This window comes from Mastigoproctus giganteus, chromosome 1 (genome assembly GCF_048544385.1).
Source record: "Mastigoproctus giganteus isolate SK-2022 chromosome 1, ASM4854438v1, whole genome shotgun sequence".
Classification (NCBI taxonomy): Eukaryota; Metazoa; Arthropoda; class Arachnida; order Uropygi; family Thelyphonidae; genus Mastigoproctus; species Mastigoproctus giganteus.
The window spans coordinates 56,002,219-56,029,586 of record NC_143575.1 but is presented as its reverse complement, the minus strand read 5'-3'; the positions used below and the strand labels follow the sequence as shown (position 1 = coordinate 56,029,586).

The 27,368-nt window shown below is 36.9% G+C and overlaps 1 protein-coding gene across 1 annotated transcript in view; it reads left to right on the top strand.

Moving 5' to 3' along the window:
- Positions 1-27,368, top strand: part of LOC150090810 (uncharacterized) — a 214,884-nt gene that overhangs the window by 173,353 nt on the left and 14,163 nt on the right. Inside the window, exons 11-12 of the mRNA XM_090374183.1 lie at positions 9,216-9,421; positions 21,719-21,795. Of these exons, the coding sequence (XP_090230309.1) occupies positions 9,216-9,421; positions 21,719-21,795 (283 nt within the window). The remainder of the gene's footprint in view (positions 1-9,215; positions 9,422-21,718; positions 21,796-27,368) is intronic.

The following is a 27,368-nucleotide window of genomic DNA, read 5'->3' as shown; positions in this document are numbered from 1 at the left end:
CTTTCCCGCTGCTAAAATTAATTCTTTAGTTTTTTTTATAATTGTTCTTACAGTTAAACTTGTAAGTCCTATATTATGGCACACATCCGCTTGTCTTTGACCAGAATCGATTCGCTTCAAAACGTCTAATTTAATTTTCAAATTCAGTCTTTTTGTTACATTTATAATCTTCGTACTGCACTCAGACGTTGTTGCTTTTTCATTCTTATCGGCCATTATTAACGTTTTCATTCTTATCGGCCATTATTAACTCTTCGAAAATGTAACTGCGTTGGTTGCATTAATTATGATACAGTGTTCAAGTAAACTGTCCGTTTCGCACGATGTCTAATACTGTACTGAGTGATGACTAGACTTTGGATAAATGCAAATAACGCAAATATTACAAGCAATATATTTGATCATTTTTTTAAAATGTTGATCTTGGAACTACGTAACAAGTCACCGTACTGCAATTAAATTAGCGTGCGAGAAAATTTCACTGAGTGTGGGAAAATTTCTCAAGTCGGTGTGGAAAACGTTTTAATTCTGTTTTGCTATTAATTTTCAAGCTATCGACTCTATCAAATGAAACAATTTCGTTAAATATGCCAAAAATGCAATCTGTAAAAGAGCGATATAGTGATCTGTGACAGCGTTATAGCGAATCAGCATAAAGCGAACCGTGTTATAATGGGGGCCTGCTGTATATATAAATAATAATAATAATTTCAATAATCACATATCGTATAAGAATTGAATTCTCCGTCAATCGCTTGCAAACCATTTTGCAAGCGATTGAAAATTGATGACATTTTCAATAAATTTCTTCTTTACCACTTCCTCTTCTAGTTTCTTCCTGTGCACACTCATCATACATAAACCTTATAGGCGAGTTTCTGAGATAGTGGACACCTTAACCATGTTTTCACACATCTCAAGGTGCTGAAACTTCCTTCAATGGTACAGGTCTACTTCTGCTTCTATTGGAATGACCAGCAGCCTGGAAAATAAGATGCAGGATATTTCAGAGACTGCTGGGAATCATTGGGGTACAAGTAAACACATTGGTTGTGTTAGGGTAGCTAAGAATAGAAACAGGTGCAGGTATACTTGCGTGTACACCAATGCTAGGAGTTTAGTAAATAAATTTGATGAATTTGAGGTATTGCTCAAAACATCAAAGGCAGGTATTGTTGGGATATCAGAGATGTGGTGTCACACAGATATAAGGGATGCAGAACTGCAATTTGGGGACGTCTACAGAAAGGATAGACAGGATAGGAAGGGGGGAGGGGTTATGCTATTAGTTAAGAAACACATAAAAACCAAGGAAGTGAAGACAGTCGACATCGCTGGACAGTGCAGTGTTGAGTCAGTTTGGTGTGACATAAGCATTGGGAGATCAAAATTGAGAGTAGGAGTGTGCTATAGGCCTAATGACTCTGATGAGTATAATAAGGAACTGTACAGGGAAATAGAGTGGGCCAGTAAATCAGAGAGTCTTATAATGGGAGATTTTAATTTCCCAGATATTGACTGGAATTTGGGGGCTGGTTACTCACACACTAGCAGGGCTTTTGTAGATTTATTGGATGATTGTTTTCTACATCAGCATGTTCGGGAGGCAACTAGAGGGAGTAATACTCTTGATTTGATTATCAGCAGTGATTCTTCATGCATTAAAAATCTGCAGATAAATGAATCACTAGGTGGCAGTGATCACAGTGTGCTGAAGTGGGATTTACTCAAAGAGGTAACTACCATTAGGGGTAAAGGGAAGGGTTATTGCTTCCGTAAAGGCGACTATGATGGACTGAGACAGTATTTAAATTCTATACAGTGGGACCAACTGATGATGTTACCAACAGCAAATTCAAAATGGGAAGCATTCAAAGAACTTATCTTGGAAGCTACTAGGCTTTACATACCAACTAAGAAATATTGTTCAAGGTTTAGTCCTAAATGGATGTTAGATGAACTAATGAGACATATGGCAGAGAAGAAAAATGCATGGGATACATACAAATTAACACGTGACAAAGAAGCCTATGATAGATACAAGTTGATCTGTAACCAAGTTACAAAGGAGATTAGGCAGGCGAAGGCAGATTACGAGAAATCTTTGGCAAGGGATGCAAAGAAAAACAGCAAAGAGTTCTTTACTTATGTAAACTCTAGAAGGAAGGGGATGAATCAGATTGGTCCACTTGATATCGATGGGTCAACTATTGATGATCCTGCTCAGGTAGCTAACAAACTAAATGAATATTTTGCATCGACATTCACACATGAGGAGTTATTCAGCGAGGGGAATGCCAGAGGTGTATTCAACTCTGGCATTAAGTTAGAGAATCTTGTAATCTCTGAGAGTAAAGTGGAGGAGAAATTGTTGAAGATAAACACAAGAAAGGCACCCAGGGTGGATGGGATCTATCCAGTTATATTAAAGGAGGCAGAAAAGGAAGTAAGCAAACCCTTGGCAATAATTATGAGAGCCTCCTTGGACTCAGGGAGGTACCCATGGACTGGAGATGTGCAAATGTGACCCCAATTCACAAAGGAGGATCAAAGGCTGACACAAGTAATTATAGACCTGTGAGTTTAACATCTGTTCCCAGAAAATTAATGGAGGCACTGGTTAAAGAAGCACTGCAGTATCATCTAGACAAGACTTCAATTATAGCTCGGACACAGCATGGTTTTGTTAAGGGGAAGTCTTGCCTGACCAATTTGATTGGATACTATGATGCAGTCACAAAAGAACTAGATGCAGGGAATAACTTTGATATTATATACTCGGACCTTAGAAAGGCTTTTGATACCGTTGCACATGGAAGACTGCTGCGCAAATTGGAGCAGTGTGGCATTGGAGGCAAATTGCTTCTATGGATAAAGGGGTGGTCGAGGGGGAGAAGACAGAGAGTGGTAATCAATGGACACTGCTCATCATGGACTAATGTTATTAGTGGAGTCCCTCAGGGTTCAGTATTGGGTCCATTATTGTTTTCTGTATTTATAAATGATATTGATGATGGTATATCAAGCTTAATGTCCAAGTTTGCAGACGATACGAAGGTTGGCAGGGTTGTCAAGGACACTACTGACACTATGGTGCTGCAACAGTATCTGGAAAGGTTGAGCAGATGGGCTGAGAGGTGGCAAATGAAGTTTAACATTGACAAATGTAAAATACTCCATATGGGAAACAGCAATCTCAGAGCAACGTATCAACTCTGTGATATTACACTGACAGTGGTAGAGAATGAAAAGGACCAGGGGGTGGTTGTGCAGGCAGATATGAAGTTCTCTGAGCAGTGCAGATGGGCTGCAAGAGTAGCTCATGGTGTATTGTCAATGATATATAGGAATTTTTCTAGCAGGGATAAGGAGGTGATTATTCCCTTGTATAAGGCAATGGTCAGACCACACCTAGAGTACTGTATATAGGCCTGGAGGCCTCATTTCAAGAAGGATGTAGAGCTGCTGGAACGAGTACAGAGAAGGGCAACAAGATTAGTGAATGAAATAAAGGGCTGCTCTTACGAAGAAAGTCTTAAGTTTTGCAAATTACAGTGTCTGGAGACTAGGCACCGGCGAGGTCATCTGATAGATGTGTATAAAGCCATGATTGGTTTGAGCAATGCTGATGGGATTCTTCCTCTTGCTCAGAATAATCACCTGAGATGGCATAAATTCAAATTGAGGAAAGACAGATGTAGGATAGACGTGCGTAAATTTGCCTTTAGCCAGCGGGTGGTTGGTTGGTGGAACAGACTTCCATCCCTTTTCGTGGAAGTTGATAGCCTAAATAAGTTTAAGGCTCAGCTGGACAGGTATTTCGAACGAACAGAGGGGTGAAGTGGAAGTGGGTATTTTTTTTTAAATTTATTTATTTATTTATTTATTTTATTTTATTTTATTATTTTTTTTTGGCTGATGCTGCATAAGCTTGCTTTCTTCCATCAAATGCCTCTAGTAATGCTAATTATTAACTCTTCGAAAATGTAACTGCGTTGGTTGCATTAATTATGATACAGTGTTCAAGTAAACTGTCCGTTTCGCACGATGTCTAATACTGTACTGAGTGATGAATAGACTTGGGATAAATGCAAATAACGCAAATATTACAAGCAATATATTTGATCATTTTTTTAAAATGTTGATCTTGGAACTACGGAACAAGTCACCGTATTGCAATTAAATTAGCGTGCGAGAAAATTTCCCTGAGCGTGGGAAAATTTCTCAAGTTGGCGTGGAAAACGTTTTAATTCTGTTTTGCTATTAATTTTCAAGCTATCGACTCCATCAAATGAAACGATTTCGTTAAATATGCCAAAAATTCAATCTGTAAAAGAGCGATATAGTGATCTGTGACAGCGTTATAGTCAGATATAGTATAATATAAGAACAGCGTTATAGCGAATCAGCGTAAAGCGAACCGCGTTATAATGGGGGCCTGCTGTATATATAAATAATAATAATATTTTCAATAATCACATATCGTATAAGAATTGAATTCTCCGTCAATCGCTTGCAAACCATTTTGCAAGCGATTTTGTAAGCGATTGAAAATTGATGACATTTTCAATAAATTTCTTCTTTACCACTTCCTCTTCTAGTTTCTTCCTGTGCACACTTATCATACATAAACCTTATAGGCGAGTTTCTGAGATAGTGGACACCTTAACCATGTTTTCACACAAAACCTAAGGTGCTGAAACTTCCTTCAATGGTACAGGTCATAGCAGGGAATGTCATACCAATAGCTATTGCTGAATTAATAGAAGGGAAATAGTCGCAATGTTCCAAAACTTCTGGTAAAGTTTGGGGAATATCAGTCAATGAACCAAAAACAGGAACACATGTTTTATTGCTGTAATAGATGAAACACGTGTTCTATGGTTACCCTACCGAGGGCCAAAATCGGCCAGCCCGTAATAAAATTTTAAGGCAGACAAAGCGTCCCATGGTCGAGGGTGTAAGGTTACATATCTGAATCACTTTTACGATTATAATCTGTGGAATTTTTTACTCGATCCCAGGGAGGGGCAAGTGCCCCGATTGCCCCCCCCTCTGCGGACGCCCATGCTTGGAGCTCTGTGGGGTGGGATAATCATTTGCAGATCCCTATTACCTACTGATAATAGCTCATTGTTATTTTTGTGCTGCTTTTGGTTAAGTGTTGATTGAGTGAATTATGGATTAAAATAAGTTATTACTGTAAGATGGATAAAATAAATTTTATTAATTTCTTTCAGAAAGTGGAAATAATGTAACTGTGACATGTCTTCTGTGTAAAACAAGTTAGTTAATGTATGCAGTGCAACATGTTAGCGCATTGTAATAATTCATGATTTGTGACAAAATAATTCAATCCATAGAGCAGAAAATTACAAAGATTCCTTAAATATTCTAACTACATAACTGTCAGTGATATTTCACAATATTCTGTTTGTAGTAGTGAACTACAACAGTAGTATGAGTGGCATCGATTTAATTGTATCTCATATTGTGACTACCATTTGGCATCTCTCATATTGTGAATTATACTTCATAACTGGGTTGGCATGATTGCAACACCAGGGTACCTACTTGCCCACCAATGATAGGCCAATAAGCCTTGAAATGGTGCCATCTGGGTTGTGGTATCCACCGAGAATAAGTAACAATAGTCTTTTGCGAAAGTATTTTTCTCCATTGGCGAACTGTTACTTATTCGAGGTAGGGCGATATCATGGTAACCTGTGAAGGTAGTCAAAAAATATGAGATACAATTAAATTATGAGATACAAAATATATGAGATACAATTAAATTATGAGATACAAAATATATGAGATACAATTAAATTATGAGATACAAAATATATGAGATACAATTAAATTATGAGATACAAAATATATGAGATACAATTAAATCTATGCCACTCGTACTACTGTTGTAGTTCACTACTATGAACAAAGTATGGTGAAATATCACTGATAGTTCTGTGTTGAATTTCTAATTCATAGTGCATTACGCTTTGTGCATTTATTTTCTTAGTATTAAATATTATAAGTGAGCACTGAATTTTGAAATGGATCAGGGTGCTTGTTCCAAATTTATAGTAATATTTCTGTGAGGAATCTGGAGAGAGAATGTTGTGAAATTGAACTTAGAACCATCCCATCCCAGGGACAAACAGAATATATGTGAAAATTTGGTAGTAATCTGTATTGTTCTTGTCAATTAATGTGATAAATTTTTTTATCAGTGTGACCCACATTTGTAGGTAGAAGGAATCTATTTTGTAGAGATGATATTCATTTGAACAAAGGTGGTGCAAGGATTTATGCCATTACCAATGCGGATACCCTAAGGGTTCTGGGGACTTGCTGGTTGGCGGGGAGGGTAATTTACATCTTTTTATCTGATGATATGGGTCAAAATGATGCTTTCACTCACCTCAAGAATTCTTTTTTGTTACCATAACAACTGATGATGATGATAAAATGTTCTGATGGTAGCATTGTTTCAAATGGGGGGAAGATAAATCTTGGAATATAAACCTAAAGAACTTCAAAGGGTGCTGTTAGGGTAGAAGATTACTTAGTCTTAACTGTGTCTACAGTAATGTTAGGAGTGTTGTCAATAAAATGGCTGAATTTGAACTCTTTGTTAGGACAACTAATGCCGACATAATAGGACTAACAGAAACGTGGTGCCCTCTGGAAATTGGTGATGATGAGTTCCATTACGGTATGTATAATGTATTTAGGAAAGATAGAAGGGGTGGAGGGGTCATGTTTCTTATCAAAAGCAGCCTGAGCATGAAAAGAGTTCTTGCTGAGTCTGAAGTTATGTCTGCCTACGTAGAATCTCTGTGGTGTGAGTTAGTTGGAAGCAAAGGAACAGTGAGAGTGGGAGTAATCTATAGATCAGAAGATTGTGAAGAATATGATGAGAAGTGGGAAGGGAACTCATGATTAGGGAAAAACTTATTTAAATAAATTGGATGATTATTATTTGTACCAGCAAGTTAGAGAAAGGCTTCTAAAAATGCTCCTGCCTTGTGTTCTTTAAGGTTCAGTTCTCCACCCCCTCCTCACACTTTTTTCCTCTTGTATGTCAACAACCTTCCTGCACTGACTAGATATCCTAACCATAGTTTTACTGATGGTAGCATGTTGCATTCCACCTTCCAGTTGGAGAAACCTTGACATCCACAGACAGCTTCAAATTCTCAAATATCCTTCACAAGTTCCTTAAATCCTAATCTCCAGATAATTATCTAATGGGGCAAAGATAACTTAGTTTTCAATCTTCCTAAAACTCAGTTCTATCTTATATCTCCCAAAAAAGAGTCTTCTATTTTTATGCTTATTTTCAATATAAAGGTCGACCATCACTAATCCGGCCACCGGTAATCCGGTTCCACCGCTAATTCGGACATAATTCCCGCAAACGTAATTTCAAATTTCCCAGGTCAGCGCACCGACCTGCCGCTACTGTTTTGGTGGCGTTTGCAGCATCAGCTGTTGGCACAAACTCGTAAACACTGACAAGCCATTGATTTATGCCATTACCATTTATTTTCAAGTGGAAATAAATAAATTACCATTTATTTATTCCCACTTGTTTTTCTGCATTTATTATTATAACCTGCTCACATTTAGCCCCAGCCATGGTTCCAATACATAAAGGAAGTGCCTCTCGTGATGTAAAGCGCAAACACCATACATTGTCCATAACAGATAAAGTTGAACTTCTGAAAAAACTTGACAGCGGTGTGTCTGTGAGAAGTTTAACTCTGCTTAATTGTAAATTCCAGCAATTTCTCTCAGTTCCTCTTATCTTAGCAATTTTCTTTTAGCCATTCCTTTTAAGGTTTTTTTTTTTTTTTTTACAACACACTTATACAAACTTGCGGAAAAACACAACACAATATGATGGATAATACAGCATGCAAAATCTTTAACAATACTGACAAACTTATTGCAATGTTTGAGAGTTTATTTTATTGTAATTAGTTTTATTGCAGCACTCACTGCACATGCTATAAACTAATCACAAACAACCTTCATATGTATGCTGTTATGTTGTTATTTGGTTTTTAGGAGCATTAGCAATTAAGGCCATATTGCTCCAGGGATATGCGGTGGTCATTCCCTGACCTTTCCGCATCCTCCGTATTGCAGCTAATGATCGCCTGATGGTCTTGGTGGAGATGTTTCTGTCACCTCCCTAATTGAAGTTGGCTGTGAAATGTGCTACTGTCGCTCTCTGGTTGGCTGAAACAAGGTGAGACAGACTTCGACAGTCACGTTCATCCACCACCTTTCTCCGCCCACAGTGCTGTCCACAATGAGATGTATTCCGGAAATGGCATATTCCCGATACACTCTTGATACTGTTGAATGGCAGTAGTGCAATTTCAGTACTATCTCTGCAGTAGAGTGACCCATGCATCGGGCACCCACTGTCATCCCACTTTCAAAGTCAGTTAGCTTATGTTTATCCATATTGACATTGAATTACCATCTACATGAATGCAGTGTACCTATATACCTGACAAGCGGTTGGTTTGTCCACTAGTGAGAGGAGTGACAGCGTCACGTTGCCCAGGAACCTGGTATCCCACGAATTCTGCCCTTTCAGTATATATATATATATATATACCTAATACATATACACCTAATTCCCTACAGATAAATACCATTTAATTAAATAAAATTGACCAATATATATATATATAAGGTGCCTCCGTAGCCAGGTGGGAAGGAGCAGCAGTGTGTAGCACATGCTTCTTGATTAGACCAGGGTTCGAGCCTGTCACCACCAAATACGGACGATGCAGAAAGGTCAGGAAATGACCACCGCATATTCCCGGAGCAATATGGCCTTAGTTGCTAATGCTCCTAAAAACCAAATAACAACAACAACAATATATATATATATATATAATAAATAGAGAACTATCTTATTAATTTATAATAATTTGTTTCTCTGTTATTGCTGCTAAATAAAAGTCTGGTTTACATACTGTAGTTTTTTGTTGACTTTTCCTGTATTATTGAATAATATTTTTATTAAATTACTTTTGTATACTCCAATTTGAGGAATGCTGATCATTTTTATTCTTGCATTTGAATTATTCATTCATTCATTCATTACTAAATTGTGTTTTTAAGCATAGCTTATATTTTATAGATATTTAATTGGCAGATACAGTGTATAATATGTTTCCCCCCCCCAGGAAAGGTTAGATTCAGTTGGTGAGCAGTTAAAGTTGTTAGGTAATCAGCAGCAAGAATTAAAGTCTGCACTTCAGCAAGCTCGTGAGATGAATAATTTCACAGCTGCAAGTCAAATTCAAATCCAGCTGGAACAAATTGCTACTCAACAGATGCAATTACTGAATGAACAGAGTGAGCTTAACAAGCAGCTTCGACGATTGGAACGGTATGTGATTAAGAAAGAGCATATTTTGAGTGAATATTTGGGCTATGTAATTCAAAAATGTGTTTATATTTCATTTTTATTTTATTTTTATGTTATTCATATTTAATTTTCTCCAGATAATTTAGAATGAAAAGACAACAAAAAAATTAGGTAACAGGTAACCTACATTTATCTACAATACAGAAATTAATAACAGGAATATGCTTATTTATACAGCTACACAACTGATCATTATTCATAATCATAATATATTAATAATAATAAACTAAATGAAGAGCATTCTTTATTACCAAAAATATCTTCCTCAGATACTTTTGGCATTATAGCACATAGCTATTAGAAAGTTAAACAGGATTGCATCAGGATTTGCAGGGCCGGCGCTAATGTTTGTGGTGCCTGAGGCAAAATCTTTTAATGGTACCTAATTCATATCGTATCTTAACACACAGATATATGCAGTAGCACATCTAGCAGTGCCTATTTTAGGTGGTGCCTGTGGCAAGTTCCTCACTTGTGCACCCCTAGTGCTGGCCCTCATGATTTGGATGCAATACAAGATGAAGAACCAGGTTATATAAAAAAATAAAATCAGACATTAGCATTTCCTTTGCTATGTTAATGTTAACAGTTTGATGATATTAAATTTTGAAGACATTTCACCATTTTATTTTTTCCTAAAGGAGATATGCTATCTTGAAGGTAGTCTTTGTCTTCAAGAAAGCATATTTGTGTATAGTTTTGATTTTGGATCTGTATCTGTATTTTTTAATTAAAAACTTACTAAAAAATTAAAATTAATAAAATCAATGTTAAAATAATGAATAACAAACAATTGCATTTTAAATACCTTTATTCTTGTTTCTTTGATTCAAAGATATATTGAATAGTGTAGAATAACACCACATACCCACTCATGTAGCACTTTTTGAGCTAACAAAGATGGCTGCTACTATTAATACACTCTTGCATTTCATTTTAAAAAAAGAAATAGAACAAATGTTAAAATAATGGATGGCCTTGTAAAGTGCAAAACTTTAATCAATTTCTAACCTTTATTTATTATTTATAATCCTGCACATGTGACTTCACAAGCACATGGCCTGCTGGACAAAGTATATGTCTCTGTGCGTGTCTCTCACACTATTCTTGCAATAGATTGCAGTTCTGGAACACAACCTCATTATGCATTTTTATTTTCTCCTTGGGTCTAATGGTTTGTCAAGCCATCATCAATTAAGACATCATCTCCCAAGTCTGCATTCTACAGGCCAAACATCTCCTTTGGATAAATGATTAAAAATGTGGCTGTAATAGATCCGTATTAGTGCTACTGATATTGTATCATGGCCAGACTGTAGAACACATAGAAAATTTCTAAGCAAAATAGTTTCTTGTAATGATTAATTAATACATACTTCAGTGAATTACAAAAAAAATCAAAGTACAGTAAATGGCCTTTTATACCCAATGATCGAGACCTGCAGCTGATTTGTCAGGGATGGGGATGCTATCCCCGTCCCTAAAGAATTCATCACATGTGAATGTAGATGCAAAATAATCATTCAGTTTGCAGCAATGTGAGCAGGATTATCAAAAGTCAAATCATCGATATTGAGTGGACCAATCTGATTCTTCCCCTTCCTTCTAGTGTTTACATAAGTAAAGATGTTTGTTTTTATTTGGCTCCTTCGCTAAAGATTTCTTGTAATCTGCCTCTGCTTGCCTAACCTCCTTTGTGACTTCATTACAGACTAGTTTATATCTACCATAGGCTTCTGTGTTGCCCGATAATTTATATGCATCATATGCATTTTTCTTCTCTGCCACTTGGCTCAGTAGCTCATCTGACATCCATTTAGGCCTAAACCTTGAACAGGTTTTAATGAAAAGCCAATAGCTTCTATGATTAATTCCTTGAATGCTTCCCAATTAGGCCCTGAGTGCCAAGTGTTTCTAGTGATCAGGTGATTTCTCTGCGATTATAAAATGATTTATAAAGTGGTAGAGTGTTACATATATCTAGAGTTTAAAACTAATTCTCTATTGTGTGTGTGTATATATATAGTTGCTTAAAAGTATCAGTGTAAGGGTTCCTAAGAAAGGAGACACCTTTCTTTTATTTATATTTTAGTCCTACTAACCACTAATCTACTTCTGCTTGGTCACTAGGTGACACTGCTCCTGCCTCCCCTTGGCAGGGCCAGAAACCTGGGAGGAAAAGCTTTCACTCCCAGGGCTAAAAGGAGCAAATGTGAATGACCCAAACATTACAACCGCGGATCCCAAAGATCTGACTCCTTTGGGTCGGAAAAATGAGGACAATGAGACTATTGCAACTAAAAGGAAAAAAGGACGTGACATCGCTTAATGCACCCACATTTATTGTCTTTCATTCTAAGACAGAACAGCCATTAAGAAAACTGTTGCCATTTGTCATCCAGAAATGTTTAGAAAGTGTGGCTGGAACACCAAAAAATGTTAAGCGACTAAAATCAGACGACATTCTAGTCAAGACAGCAAATGACAAACATGCAGAAAGAGACTGCTTCAAATGAAAACATTTGGTGGGATCCCAGTTTTTTTTTTTTTTTTTTTATGAAAACCCCAAAAACAAAAGGCATCAAAACTTATAGTACTCAGTACCGTGCATGGGTTGAAGGAGAAATATGGGGGGAGGGGGATGCCGGAAACTTTGCTCTAGAAGCTAAACATGGGTTTCACCACTTCAAGCCTCCAATAAGCAAAGTGGTGGTATTTCACCGGTTGATGAAAGTCATCTACCACAGTAAAGGTCTCTCCCCATAATACGCTAAATACATCAAAGGGAGTAATTTCTGAATGGGACCTTATCAGCATCTCTGAAGAAGAAATTAAAAATGAACTTGGATGCAATCAAGGTGTTTATAGCTATTAGAAGGATTAAAATTTCTATAGATGGGACACTTACTCCAACCAGAAATATCATACTGGCGTTTAACACTCTTAAACCACCTACATCTATGAAGGCCAGATACCTAAATTGTAACATCAAACCAAAAATTCCGAATCCTCCGCTGCTTTAAATGCCAAAAGTATGGTCATTCATAAATGGCATGCCATGGTGTTGCCATCTGTTACAACTGTGGGTCTCAGGAGCACAGCAGTCAGAACTGTTCAGCCGAGAAACTGAAATCTCCAAACTGCAAGGGGACCATTCTGCCTATTCCAAGAACTGTCAATATTGGAAAAGAGAAAAGCAGATTCAAAGGTATAAAGTGGAACATTCTGTCACATACCAAGAAGCTAAGAGAACTGTACTCCCGACTATCTTAAACAGACCTTCCTATGCGCAGGTCATAATGAATCGGCATACAATAGAAACCCAAACAGATTTTACAATTCCTCCAAAGAAGTCCATCTCAGACTGGGCACAAGCACTACTTACAACATCCCAGCCAAAACATCAAGAGAAACTCACCAATACACCACTTTCTGTACCTCCTGATGTAAAATACTTAAAAACGAAAGCCCTTCAAAGAAAACGTAATGTCAGAAGTCAACTGAACAAATGGCAACAGAAGCAACCAACCAAGCAGATGAATCAGTAGTAGAGATTTTCACGGAAGAAGAGATGGATACCGAAAAACCATATTTCCCCAAAAAGGAAAAAACTACGTGTGAAAGATTTAAAACAGCATATAGGAAACAGCCAAAAAACCTCTCCAAAACCAAATAATGAAAACTATAATTCAGTGGAACTGTAGAGGATTTTGCGCTAACATAGGTGATATATACGATCTGATTGCACAGTATGCACTGCTATGTCTTTGCTTACAAGACACCTACCTCAGACCTCAAGACTACCTTAATAAAGAAGTATACAGCATATCGAAAGGACAGAGTAACAGGTGGCACAACCTATGGTGATGTGACAATACTAGTAAATTCTCGCATTCCTTCCCAGATTGTCCCGCTAAACAAAACCCTTGAAGCAGTTGCAGTACACATAGCAACTAGATCCCTCATAACAGTAATAACAATTTATGTTCCACCAAAGCAAGATTTATTACAACAGGACTTAGAACACATAGTAATGCAGTTACCTACCCCCTTCTGTATACTAGGCGACCTCAACGAGCATAGCCCTGTGCAGGGTAACACAACCACAGATTGGAGAGGAAAACATATTGAAAAAGGGATAGACTAGAATGATTTAACTTTGTTGAACGACGGCACACATACATATACACATACACATCTTCCGTCAGGAAATACTACAGTTATAGACCTGTCTGTATGTTCTCCAATACTGTTTCCAGTACTTGATTGGTCAGTGCACAGTGATCACTATCCAATAATCATCACCTTGGCATTAGGAACCACATTCAGGTCACGTAAAACTTCCAGATGGAAAATAAATGAAGCAGACTGGGAAACTTATAAATCATTTGCAAAACTAAATGTTGATACTATCGAGCAAAAACCATTAGATGCAGCAGTACAATATGTAACAAATAAAATAATTCAAGCTGCTGAACACTATCCCAAAAACATTGTCTCACTTTCCAACACATCCAAAATCATGGTGGAATGCAGAATGTGTGCAGGCTAAGAAAGAGCAAAACAAAACCTAGAATATTTTTCAAAGATATCCAACTTAAGAGAACCTCGTATTGTTCAAGAAGCACAGGCAAGAGCCAGATGTATTAGGCGAGCCAGTAGGAAAGCATCCTGGATAAATTTGCATCTACATTAACAAGTTCCACATCATCTAAAATTGTCTGGAATAAAACTAACAAAATGAATGGCAGATACCAGATTACTCCAACTCCGATCTTAAACTGGAATGGACAAGTTACTGCAGAGCCATCAGAAATAGCCAATGTACTGGTCGAATATCTGGCAAATACCTTTGCCAGAATATCTGCGACCACTTCATATACTCCCAATTTTCAAATATACCAGGCAAGAATAGAAAGACATAAACTGAATTTTTCCACAAGAAATGATGAAGAGTACAACCTACCTGTAACATTCCATGAATTGAAACATGCTTTGTGTGTGATAGAGCATGTTTCCATGAATTGAAACATGCTCTATCACAGACAAAGCAAAGTGCTGTAGGACCAGACCAAATTCACTATATGATGTTAAAGCAACTCGATGATCAATCCCAAATGGCATTACTAGAACTATATAACAGAATCCTTCTAGAAAACCAATTTCCAGACAGTTGGCGTCATGCAATAATTCTTGCTTTCCCAAAACTGGTGAAAGATCTCTCTGACCCATGCAACTACCATCCAATAGCTCTAACAAGTTGGCTGGGAAAAGTTATGGAGAAAATTTTCAATGCTCGTCTAACATGGTTTTTGAACAGAAATAATCTTCTCAATCCAGCACAATGGTTCAGGAAAAATCATTTAATACTAGATTTACTTATCAAAATAGAAAACAGATGCGGAATGCCTTTATCTGAAAAGATCACCACGTAATGATCGATATAGAAAAGCTTATGATATGGCATGCAGTTATGGAATTATCCAAAACCTATATCACCTTGGATTACATGGACACCTTCCTAAATATATTCAAAATTTCTTATGCCACAGGTCATTTCAAGTTAGGTTGCAGAATGCTCTTTCAAAAGTCTTTGCCCAAGAAGAGGGCTTGCCTCAGGGGTCCATGCTTAGCACTACCCTCGTTGCTATCAAAATAAACTCTATAACTGAACATATACCAAAACCTGTTGATACCACTTTATATGTTGACGATTTCAGTATTTTCTATCACCCTCAGAATATATGCAAAGTATAAGATGGCAGCTACAAGAAGCAATAAATAAAATAAGTAAATGGGTGCAAACAAATGGCTTCCGGTTTTCCAACACAAAAAACTGCATGTATACACTTCTGTAGGAAACAAAACCTACACCCTGATTCTGAACTTAAATTGGATGGATATATAAACCCAGTTGTACCAAACATAAGATTCTTAGGGCTTCTCTTAGATACGAAACTGACATTCCTTGAACATATTAAGCAACTAAGACATTTATGCATCAAGAAGTTAAACCTACTGAAAGTTATTTCCACAACAACTTGGGGTGCAGATCAACATACACTACTTATACTTTATCAAGCAATAGTACATGCCAAGCTGGATTATGAAGCACGTGTTTACAACTCCACAAGACCAAGTGTACTGAGATGGTTAGATCCCATACACCACAGTGCGCTCCGTATAGAGCAATATGGCCTTAGTTGCTAATGCTCCTAAAAACCAAACAACAACAACAACAGTGCTCCGTATAGCACTTGGAGCTTTTCGCACTTCACCTGTACGAAGCCTATATGCAGAAGCCCATGAACCTTCACTACAACTTAGACAACCGAACTTATTATTACACTATGCCGTCAAGATAAAATCCATCACCCATCATCCAAATAGAGAGGTTCTGTTTTCATCTTGCTGGGAAAACTTATACCAAGCCCATCCAAAAATGAACCAGCCTACCAACATCCATCTAAAAGATTTACTATTAAGCTGAGAGCTTAATTATGACAGCATAACTAGTACAACTGCACAGATCATTCCACCATGGATCATAATTCAACCTGCATATTCAATCCAAGAACAAATTACTAACAGCTACATGCAGCATACAAAGAACGATATGAACATCACACTTTCATATACACAGATGGGTCAAAAACAGAGACCTGTGTAGGAGCTGCAATTCACTTTGAAGACTATACTCTTATCCAACAACTCCCAAAAGAATGTTGTGTCTTTACAGCCAAATTACAAGCCAGTTTGATGGCTGTAAACAAAATTAAACATAAACAGAAAGCAGACATCATAATTTTCACATACTCGCTTAGCTCTATCATTGCCTTACAGAATGCTAATACCAACACACACCCAGTTTTACAACAGGTCCAATATTCAGTATCAAAGCTGTTACAAAGTAATCACAAGATCAGATTTTGCTGGATCCCAGGCCACATAGGAATAACTGGAAATGAAAGAGCAAATAAAGCTGCAAGAGAAGCTGCTACCTCTGACTATGCCTTTCACTCAATACCATATACCGATTACAAGTCATTAATCCACCAAAGCAGTCCAAAACAATGGCAACAACACTGGCAAGATCAAACTAACAATAAAATTCGTGTAATTAAGCAAACACTTCAACCATGGTCTACTAGCAGCCGATCCAACAGACATGAAGAAGTGATCCTTGCTCGATTGCGAATGGGGCATACCCATATGACTCATTCTTACCTACTCAGAGGTGAAGACCCTCCTCAATGCAAACCTGTCAAGTTCTTCTCACTGTACATCACTTCATGGTGAACTGTCCAAGATTTAACAGAGAATGTATGAGAGTCTTTCAAACAATAACGAATGCACAAAAGAACCTAATGCTTTAAACAATTTTAGATGACCGGCCAAATATTAATGATGTTTTCTTTTTCCTTAAGTTAATCAGATACTACCGAAACATTATAAAAACTAATACAGTGAAACTTCCCTTTAACAGACAGCCATGGGGAACGAAAATCTGTCCGTTAGAGAGAAGTGTCTGCTAACAAGAAGTCTGAGGGGGAAAAAAAAAAAAGAAAGAAAGAAAAATCGTTAAACGTTTAATGTAAAATTAAATTAAATTATATACAGATTTTGCACAATATTTTTGTAAATAATATACATACAATTGTGCTATGCATATTATGACTTTATCTTAAGAAAAATACATACAGTAATCACTTATTTTCTTCTGCACCTTCTTCTGGCTGATAATTTTGTTTTCAACATTTGTTTGGAGTGAAGAAACCATCGAAAGTCCTTCAGTATCTTCTTCAGCGGCGAAAAACATTTTTAAACGATTGATTTGTATGAGCGCTTCTATTTTCATCGGTGGTTCGTCGTTAATATGTTCTCCGACAGTATGACCTCCTTCCATTTCTTCATCCTCATGAGGAACTTCTTGAAAAATATCGATGATAATGTCGTTGATATCTAGAGCACCATCTTCTGTAGTGAGGTTCGAGTCTATATCTTTGTAGCCAGGGTCACTTGTAGCGGAAGTATCGTACATTATCCATAGATGTTGAAGTTCTTGTTCTTCTTGTTGCTCCCCATTGCTGTTCACAACTTCAATTTTTGCGTTTGAGAAGCCAGACTTTACAAAACAGTTCACGACAGTTTGTTTTCTAATTGCGTTTACTGAAGAGGAAATCCATTGAATCGCATCTAGGATGCTGATTTTCTTTGCAAGGTCACTGTTACATGTTACATCGTTCATGTTTGCAATGAGATGTCTTAAAACACGTCTTCTGTAGTGAAGTTTAAAATTTTTTATTATCCCTTGATCCAAGGGCTGACACTCTGCAGATGTGTTTGGTGGCAGAAAAACGATTTGAATGTTGGACAATTCAATGTGCGGGTGAGATGTAGCATTATCCATGAAAAGAATAATTTTTCTGTTTTGACAAATCATGTTTTGGTTAAAGTGACTTATCCATTCGCTCATGATATCTCGTGTCATCCACGCTTTTTTATTAGCCTTCCAGTCAACATTCAAAAGATTCAACTTTATGCCCTTGAAACAACGAGGATTTTGTGGTTTTCCTATAACAAGAGGTTGTTCAAAGTCTCCCAGCATATTTGTACACAATAGTACAGTCAAGCATTCCTTAGAAATTTTTCCGCCCTGGCACTTTTCGTTTTTTAGACTCATTGTTTTTTTAAGGAAGAGCTTTAAAAACAACCCTGTTTCATCACAGTTGTAAATATCCTTAGCTTCAAAATCACGACATAAATCTTCCAATTTGACTGTCCACTCTGTTACAACCCCAGTATCAACAGATACAACTTCACCACTTACGGTTTTCCAAGAAATTTTATGCCGAGTTTTGAACTTGTCTAGCCATCCCACAGAAGCTTTGAACTCATTTACTCTCATAGATTTTGCAACCTCCAAAACCTTTCCCTAATAACAGGCCCATTAATGGGAATTTTTTTAGCACGTGAGCCGACAAAACCACTCATACGTAACATTGTCAATTTGAAGTCCAACAGTTTTCGGGAATGATTTTTGAACCTGATCATTTCCGTGTTGCCAAAATTGTTTGAGCAGTTCATTTTTTTTCTTTGGGATGTCGCTTACCTGCGTCTTCCCGATTTTGCATTTTGCAGCGAGATTGCGAACACTATTTTTTTGCCGATCATACACATTAATGAGTTCAACTTTATCTTTTAAAGTTAAATGTTTACGAGAAGACATTGTGCACTTCACACGACACTGAACAAAACTGAAAACTGAAACTGAAAAGATGAAAGGCCGACCAAATCCCCCCCCCACACACACCGAATTCATCAGAAGTTTTACATGTACCTTAAAATTCTTGAAAAAGGGTTTAGAACCGCAACGTAAACCTTGATAAAATTCAGAGAATCAGAAATAGAAAATAAACACACGATTGAGGCAATACGTGGAAGAAACGTTCCTAGAAAAAGGGCCGTGAGCTCGCCCGCTGTCCGTTATGGGGAGATCAAATTAAGTGCTAATCTAAACGAAACAGTGCAGATTGCCTGTCTGCGTCCGTTACAGAAAATGTCCGCTAGACAGAAGCTGAAAACACGTTAAAACCAATAGAGGTGAGTTGGGGAATTTGAAAATGTCCGTTGTAGAGAGATATCCGTTAAAGAGAGGTGTCCGTTAGGAGAAGTTTCACTGTATAACATTTATGAAAAATCTACATAATTATAAAACAAAATCTTGGCTTCCTTCTAAACAACATCAAGAAAAATGAAACATATCGAAATATGAAACTCTATAATGTGCCTAGACTAGGCACATTATGCTCTTGTGCCAATAGCTCTCAAACAACAACAGCTTCCCAATTAGAATTGTCTGATTGTAACATTATCAGTTGGTTCTACTATATAGGATTTAAAAACTGTCTGAGACCACTATAGTTGATGTTACCTTTACAAAAGCAAAAACCCTTTCCTTTACCCTTGATGGTAGTTAATCTTTAAGTAAATCCCACACCAATACACTGTGATCAATGTCATCTAGTGGTTCTTTTATCTACAGATTCCTAATGTATGAATAATCACTGCTGATAATGAGATCAAGAGTGTTACTCTCTCTGGTTGCCTCTCAACAAACTGCTGTAGAAAACAGTCATCCAATAAATCCACAAAAATCTTGGTAGTGCGTGAGTGACCAACCCACAAGTTCCAGTTAATATCTGGAAAGTTAATCACCCATTATACAACATTATTATTTAATGCACCACTCTATTTCTTTGTACATCTGTTCATCTTACTAATCAGAGTCATTAGGCCTATCACACATTCATGCTCTCATTTTGCTTTCCCAGTGATTATGTCACATCAAACTGACTGAACATTGCACTGGCCGCCCATGTCAACTGGATGCACTGCCTTAGGTTTTATGTGCTTCTTAACTAATAGTATAACCCCTCCTCCCTTCCTATCATATCTATCCTTTCTGTATATGTTGTACTCCCCAAATTCCAATTCGGCATTCCTTATATCTATGTGACACCATATCTCTCATATCACAACAATATCCATCTTTGATGTTTTGACCAGGACCTGAAATTCATCAAATTTATTTACTAAACTACTAGCATTGGTGTACCTGCAAGTATACATGCACTTGTTCTTACTCTTAGTTACCCTAACACAGCCCATGTATTTATTTGTTTCGTGACTTCCAGCAGTCCTTGAAATCCCCAGCACTTTGCTTTCAAGGCTGCTGCTCATCCCAATAGAAGCAGTTCAAGAATCACTTTCACTTCTATCTGTGGCTATTTAAATCTATTAGTCTGTATATCCCCCACCCCAAAGCTATCAATTTTCTGAGCCACCTAACACTGCCTTGATAGCTTCGAGAGTTTTGCACAATCACTCCAGGTCCGAATTGATTGACAAAGCTCTCATCATATATAAATATAAATAGAATGCAGTACAAATGCTTTCTTTTTGTTTTATTTGTTACATTAACTATTAAATTTTTTATATTACAGTCGATTCCGGTTATTTGGGACACATCGGGACTAGTGCATTTTGACCCGATTAAGCGGCTGCTGCAATTATCCGAAGTTTCACGTAAATAGTTAAAAATACAATGTACCCCCCCTTTTACAATTAGTTCACTGTACAATCAAATCACGTTATGACGAACTCACCATAGTAAAGTACCGTTCACTATATGTGCAGTAAGTGCCAGTCATTGTGATCATGTTTGTGAATTGAATTTTAATTCTATTAAACAGCGATTCTAATTAGCGAAAATAGGAGGAATATTATCCACAGCTATAAAAGTAAAGATATATTAAACACAAATTTACCCTTTATTACCTTACCAATTAAAAAATTAAATGATTCGTGAAATTCAGAAGAATATACGTGATAATCGGAATAATTAATATGTACTGTAATATGTACATACTAACTAAACTAGTTGACATTTCTGTTCACTGACATTTTTGGGTGGGGGTTAAAATTTAAAACAGTAAAAAGATAAGCAATCAATAACAAAAACACGGCACACACAAATTGCAAGTAACACAATACGTGCAAGTGGGAACGGAGTAACGAGTTACAAAGCTTTAAAAATAGGAATGAAGAGAAGATTCTGAAAATTATTTTTTTTATATGATTGAAGATTCCATGGAAGTGTAAACACATTTTACCATAATAACCCACAGAATTCCAGCTGTAGGTATTGTCGCAAATTCAATAAGATCGAGTTTACTATCCGTTTATGATAGATTGCACTAACAAAAAAGCCCAATAAACAGGTGACTGCTAATTGTTTTTATTGTTTTATGGTTGTGACCTCCAGAAATCTGACCGAACTACGTGGTACGGTTGGAGATAATTGTAGGGTAATCTCCAGTGCTGCGGTCTCCTGCCCTGATTAAATGGCATTTTGTCCCAATTAAGCGAAGAAAACCTTGGCTATTTTCTCGATTGGGTTCTGGTAATTAAGATTTGTCCCAAATAAATGGCTACCTCGATTAACCGGTGGCCCAAATAACCGGAATCCACTGTATTACTATTTGAATACTATTTCAATACTATTTGAATGCTCTTACTGCTATTTTCAGAAATTTTTTTTAAAAAACTAAATAAGCAAAAATTCATTTTTGATTTTTTTTATATAATGGTCAATGAATAAGCTCTGTTTTGATGCAAGCTATTTGTAGTAATAAATAAATGAATGAATATTAATTATGAAGTTATTAAGAGATTTTAATTTTTTTTCTATTTTAGGTATTGTACTGGCTACAGATCTTATGGCCAGAGATCATCATGTTCTGAAGGTGATAAAATTGATACTGATGATACAGGTAATCTGCTCTGTTAAAAAAAAAAAAATTTTTTTAATTTTAAAAAATCAAAAAAAAAAATATATATATATATGTGTGTTTATGATTATGATACTAAATAACAATAGAGAATTTGAGGCAAGAAATGAATCTTGAATCTTTAATATTACTAAATTTAGTTATCAATAATGTCCATATTATATAAGAGCTTATTGAAAACTGAAAAGTGCAATGAAACTTGAAAAATATCCATTTAAAAATTGCTACAAAAATGATACATCTAACATACCACAATATATATAGTCTTACTAATTTTAATCTGAGGTCAGGTTAATCTGAATTTTCAGAGTTTAATCTGAAAGTTAACATTGTCAATAGAATTTTCTTCCTTTTAGCATCCATTAGGAAAGTAAAATTTGATTCTTATTTGATTTTCACAATCATTTTTTGCTAATTCAAACTGTTTGCTACCATTTAATTTTTTTAATAAAATTTTTTAATTGTAAATCTTGTATGGAAGGCATAAGTGAGAAGTAATAATAGTTGCATATGAATAAAACATTTCCTTTAAATCATATATAATGATTTAAAGGAAATAAAACACTATTACACAATGTGATAGAGTTTTAAATGTTTATTGAAGTGCATCACATCAATTTACACTTAAATAATTTGGATATTTTAATGCTCAGCTGAACCACATCAGGCTGAGAGAGAGAGAGAGAGAGAGAATATTTGGTCAACTACAAGCACTCTCTCTCTCTCTCTCTCTCTCTCTCTCTCTCTCTCTCTCTCTCTCTCTCTCTCTCCTCCAGAATTCAGGCCTGATGGCATGGTTCAGTTGAGCCTTGAAACATTGACAGAGTATTAAGTGTAAATTGATGTGATTCACTTCAATAAACATAAACATTTAAAACTCTATCACATGGTTTAACAGTACTTTTAATTTCCATTAAATCATAATTAATGTCCTCCCCTTTCCCCCATTTTACACACTTAAGACTATGTTTCAGACCAGATTGTTAGTTTAGTTTCAAAAGTTCCAATTAATTAGATAACCTGCACACCGTTGATGATATTTCACATATATCTGGAATTTGATTTAAAGTCCAGAAAAAAAAAATTGTAATTAAAGATTTCAAACGAAATCTACAACCAAAAATTAATATTCTAAAAAGAAAAGTGCTGCCCTTACCTTTAGAATATTAATCAAAACTTCCAGACAATCCTAGAAGACTGTTAATGGAACTTTCAAACTGTTCATGTAGGATAAATAATGTGATTATAAATGAGAACCTTACAAAGAGATTATCTTTGATTCAATTAGCTGATTTCTTAGTCCCAAACCACATGAAAATTAATAACCTTAACTTTATGCATTGGGTAGTGTATTAAGGCATCATTTGAATACACAGTAAACTAATGAAGAGAGGAAATAGAATTTAAAATACAGCATTGTTGCTATAACATCTCATATATTAGCATTAGTAGAGGCATATGATGCAAGAAAGCAAACTTATGCAGCATCAGCCAAAAAAAAAAAAAAAAAAACCACTCCCGTTTCACCCCTCAATTTGAAATACCTGTCCAGCTGAGCCTTAAATTTATTTAGGCTATCAACTTCCACAACAAGGGATGGAAGTCTGTTCCACCAACCAACTACCCGCTGGCTAAAGGCAAATTTCCGCACATCTATCCTACATCTGTCTTTCCTCAATTTGAATTTATGCCCTCTCAGGTGATTATTCTAAGCAAGAGGAAGAATCCCATCGGCATTGCTCAAACCAATCAAGGCTTTATACACATCTATCAGATCACCTCGCCGGTGCCTAGTCTCCAGACACTGTAATTTGCAAAACTTAAGACTTTCTTCATAAGAGCAGCCCTTTATTCCATTCACTAATCTTGTTGCCCTTCTCTGTACTCGTTCCAGCAGCTCTACATTCTTCTTGAAATGAGGCCTCCAGACCTGTATACAGTACTCAAGGTGTGGCCTGACCATTGCCTTATACAAGGGAATAATCACCTTATCCCTGCTAGAAAAATTCCTGTATATCATTGACAAGACACCATGAGCTACTCTTGCAGCCCATCTGCACTGCTCAGAGAACTTCATATCTGCCTGCACAACCACCCCAGGTCCCTTTCATTCTCTACCACTGTCAGTGTAGTACCACAGAGTTGATACGTTGCTCTAAGGTTCCTGTTTCCCATATGTAGTACTTTACATTTGTCAATGTTAAACTTCATTTGCCACCTCTCAGCCCATCTACTCAACCTTTCCAGATCCTGTTGCAGCAGCATAGCATCAGTAGTGTCCTTAACAACCCTGCCAACCTTTGTATCATCTGCAAACTTGGGCATTAAGCTTGATATACCATCATTTATAAATATAGAAAAACAATGGACCCAACAATGAACCCTGAAGGACTCCACTAATAACATTAGTCCATGATGAGCAGTGTCCATTGATTACCACTCTCTGTCCTCCCCATCAACCATTCCTTTATCCATAGTAGCAATTTGCCACCAATGCCACACTGCTCCAATTTGTGCAGCAGTCTTCCATGCGCAACAGTATCACAGGCCTTTCTAAGATCCAAATATATAATATCAAAGTTATTCTCTGCATCCTGTTCTTTTTTGACTGCATCATAGTATCCAATCAAATTGGTCAGGCAAGACTTTCCCTTAACAAAACCATGCTGTGTGCGAGCTATAACTGAAGTCTTGTCTAGATGATCCTGCAGTGCTTCTTTAACCAGTGCCTCCATTAATTTTCCTGGAACAGAAGTTAAACTCACAGGTCTATACTATAATTACTTGTGTCAGCCTTTGATCCTCCTCTGTGAATTGGGGTCACATTTGCACATCTTCAGTCTATGGGTACCTCCTCTTAGTCCAAAGAAGCTTTCATAATTATGGCTAAGGGTTTGCTTCTTCCTTTGCTGCCTCCTTTAATATAACTGGATGTTAATTAACTTATGTTAATCTTTTTTATATTATATCCAGACATACCCTGGAATAGGACTAGGGGATGTCTTCCAGGGGCAAAAGTTTATGATGTTGTAGAGCAGATATCTTTTAAGGACAAAAATGTGATATTGTTGTATACATTGGCACTAATGACATTAAGTGTAAGAGATCTGCAGACTTACTTAACAAGTATAGTTCAATGTTGAAAAAAAGTCGCAAGCTAGGGTTGAATTTGAAAGTGTCTGCAATTCTGCCTAGACACAATATGATGAGATGAGATCCTTGTCAATCAATTCAGCCCTGGAGAGATTGTGCAAGACGCAGTGGTAGAAATTTTCTCACCATTGTCTGTGCTTGTTAACAGGAGAGACTGCTTCTACAGGGATGGGATAAACTTAAATAGAAAGGGTGCAAGAATATTTGCTGATGCTATCGAGGCAGTGTTAGGTGGGTCAGAAAACTGCTAGCTTGGGGGATACAAGGACTAATAGATTAATAGTGGCCACTGGCAGAGTTGAAAGTGATTCTTGCACTGCTTCTATTGGAATGAAGCCTGGAAAACAAGGCGCTGGGGATTTCAAGGACTGCTGGGAGTCATCATGGAAAAAGTAAATACATGGGCTATGTTAGGGTAACTAAGAGTATGAACAGGTACATGTATACTTGCATGTACTCCAATGCTAGGAGTTTAGTAAATAAATTTTTATGAATTTCAGGTCCTGGTCATAACACCAAAGGTGGATATTGTTGGGATATGAGAGACATGGTATCACAGATATAAGGAATGTCGAATTGGAATTTGGGGAGTACAAATTCCTTTCTGTACAGAAAGGATAGACAGGGTAGGAAGGGAGGAGGGGTTATGCTATTAGTTAAGAAATGCATAAAAGCTAAGGAAGTGCATCCAGTTGACATGTGTGGCCAGTGTAATGTTGAATCAGTGTGGTGTGACATAAGCACTGGGAGAGCAAAATTGAGAGTAGGAGTGTGTTATAGGCCTATTGACTCTGATGAATATAATAAACAGCTGTACAGAGAAATAGAGAGTGGGCCAGTAAATCAGTGTCTTGTAATGGTGGATTTTAATTTCCAGGTATTGAGTGGAACTTGTGGGTTGGTCACCCACACACTAGCAAGACTTATGTGGATTTATTGGATGATTGTTTTCTACAGCAGCATGCTCGAGAGGCAACCAGAGGGAGTAATACCCTTGATCTGATTATCTGCAGTGATTATTCGTGCATTAAGAATTTGCTGATAAGGGAAGCACTTTGTGGCAGTGATCATGGTGTACTGACATGGGGGCATCTCCGTAGCCAGGTGGGCAGGAGTAGCAATGCATAGCACATTTCTTGATTAGACCGGGGTTCGATCCCGTCACCAAATACGGAGGATGTGGAAAGGTCAGGGAGCGACCACTGCATATCCCTGGAGCAATATGCCTTAGTTGCTAATGCTCCTAAAAACCAAATAACAACAACAACAACTGACGTGGGATTTACTTAAAGATGTCACTACCATCAGAAGTAAAGGGAAGGGTTTTTGCTTTCATAAAGATGACTACAGTGGTCAACAGTTTTTAAATTCTATGCAGTGAGTACAACTGATGATGTTACCAACAGTAAATTCTAAATGGGAAGCATTTGAGAAGTTAATCGTGGAAGCTACTAGGTTCTTCATACCAACTAAGAAATGCTGTTCAAGGTGTAGGCCTAAATGGATGTCAGATGAACTAATGAGACTCATGGCAGAGAAGAAAAATGCATGGGATGCATATAAATTATCATGCAACACAGAACCCTATGGTAGATATAAGCTAGTCTGTAATTGTCACAAAGGAGGTTAGGCAAACGAAGGTACATTACGAGAAATCTTTGGCAAAGGATACAAAAGACTTTTTTCAAAGCAAAGACTTCTTCACTTATATAAATCCTAGAAGGAATGGGATGAATCAGGTTAGTCCACTTGATATCGATGGTTCGACTTTATGATCCTGCTCAGATAGCTGGCAAACTGAATGAGTATTTTGCATCTACATTCACACATGAGGAATTCTGTAGGGAAGTGGAAGACAAGCTTATTTAACTAACAGGGAGCTAAATGATTTTTTAATAACTGAGAGCAAAGTGGAGGAGAAATTCTTGAAGTTAAACTTACAAAGGACGTAAGCAATCTGGACTCTGGGGAGGTCCCCATGGACTGGAGATGTGCAAATGTGCCCCCAACTCACAAAGGGGGATCAAAGGGTGACACAAGTAATTATAGACCTGTTAGTTTAACTTATGTTTTGAGGAATTTAATGGAAGCACTGGTTAAAGAAGTAGTGAAGGATCAGCTAGACAAGTCTGCAGTTATAGTTGAGACACAGTATGGGTTTGTTAAGGGGAAGTCTTGTCTGACCAGTTTGATTGGATACTATGATTTCGTCACAAAGGAACTGGATGGAAAAATAATTTTTATATCATATTCTTGTATTTCATTAAAGCTTTTGATACAGTTTCACGTGATAGACTACTGTACAAATTGGAGCAGGATAGCATTAAGGGCAAATTGCTGCTATGGATAAAGAGATGGTTGAGTGGGAGAAGACAGAGAATGGTACTCAATGGACACTGCTC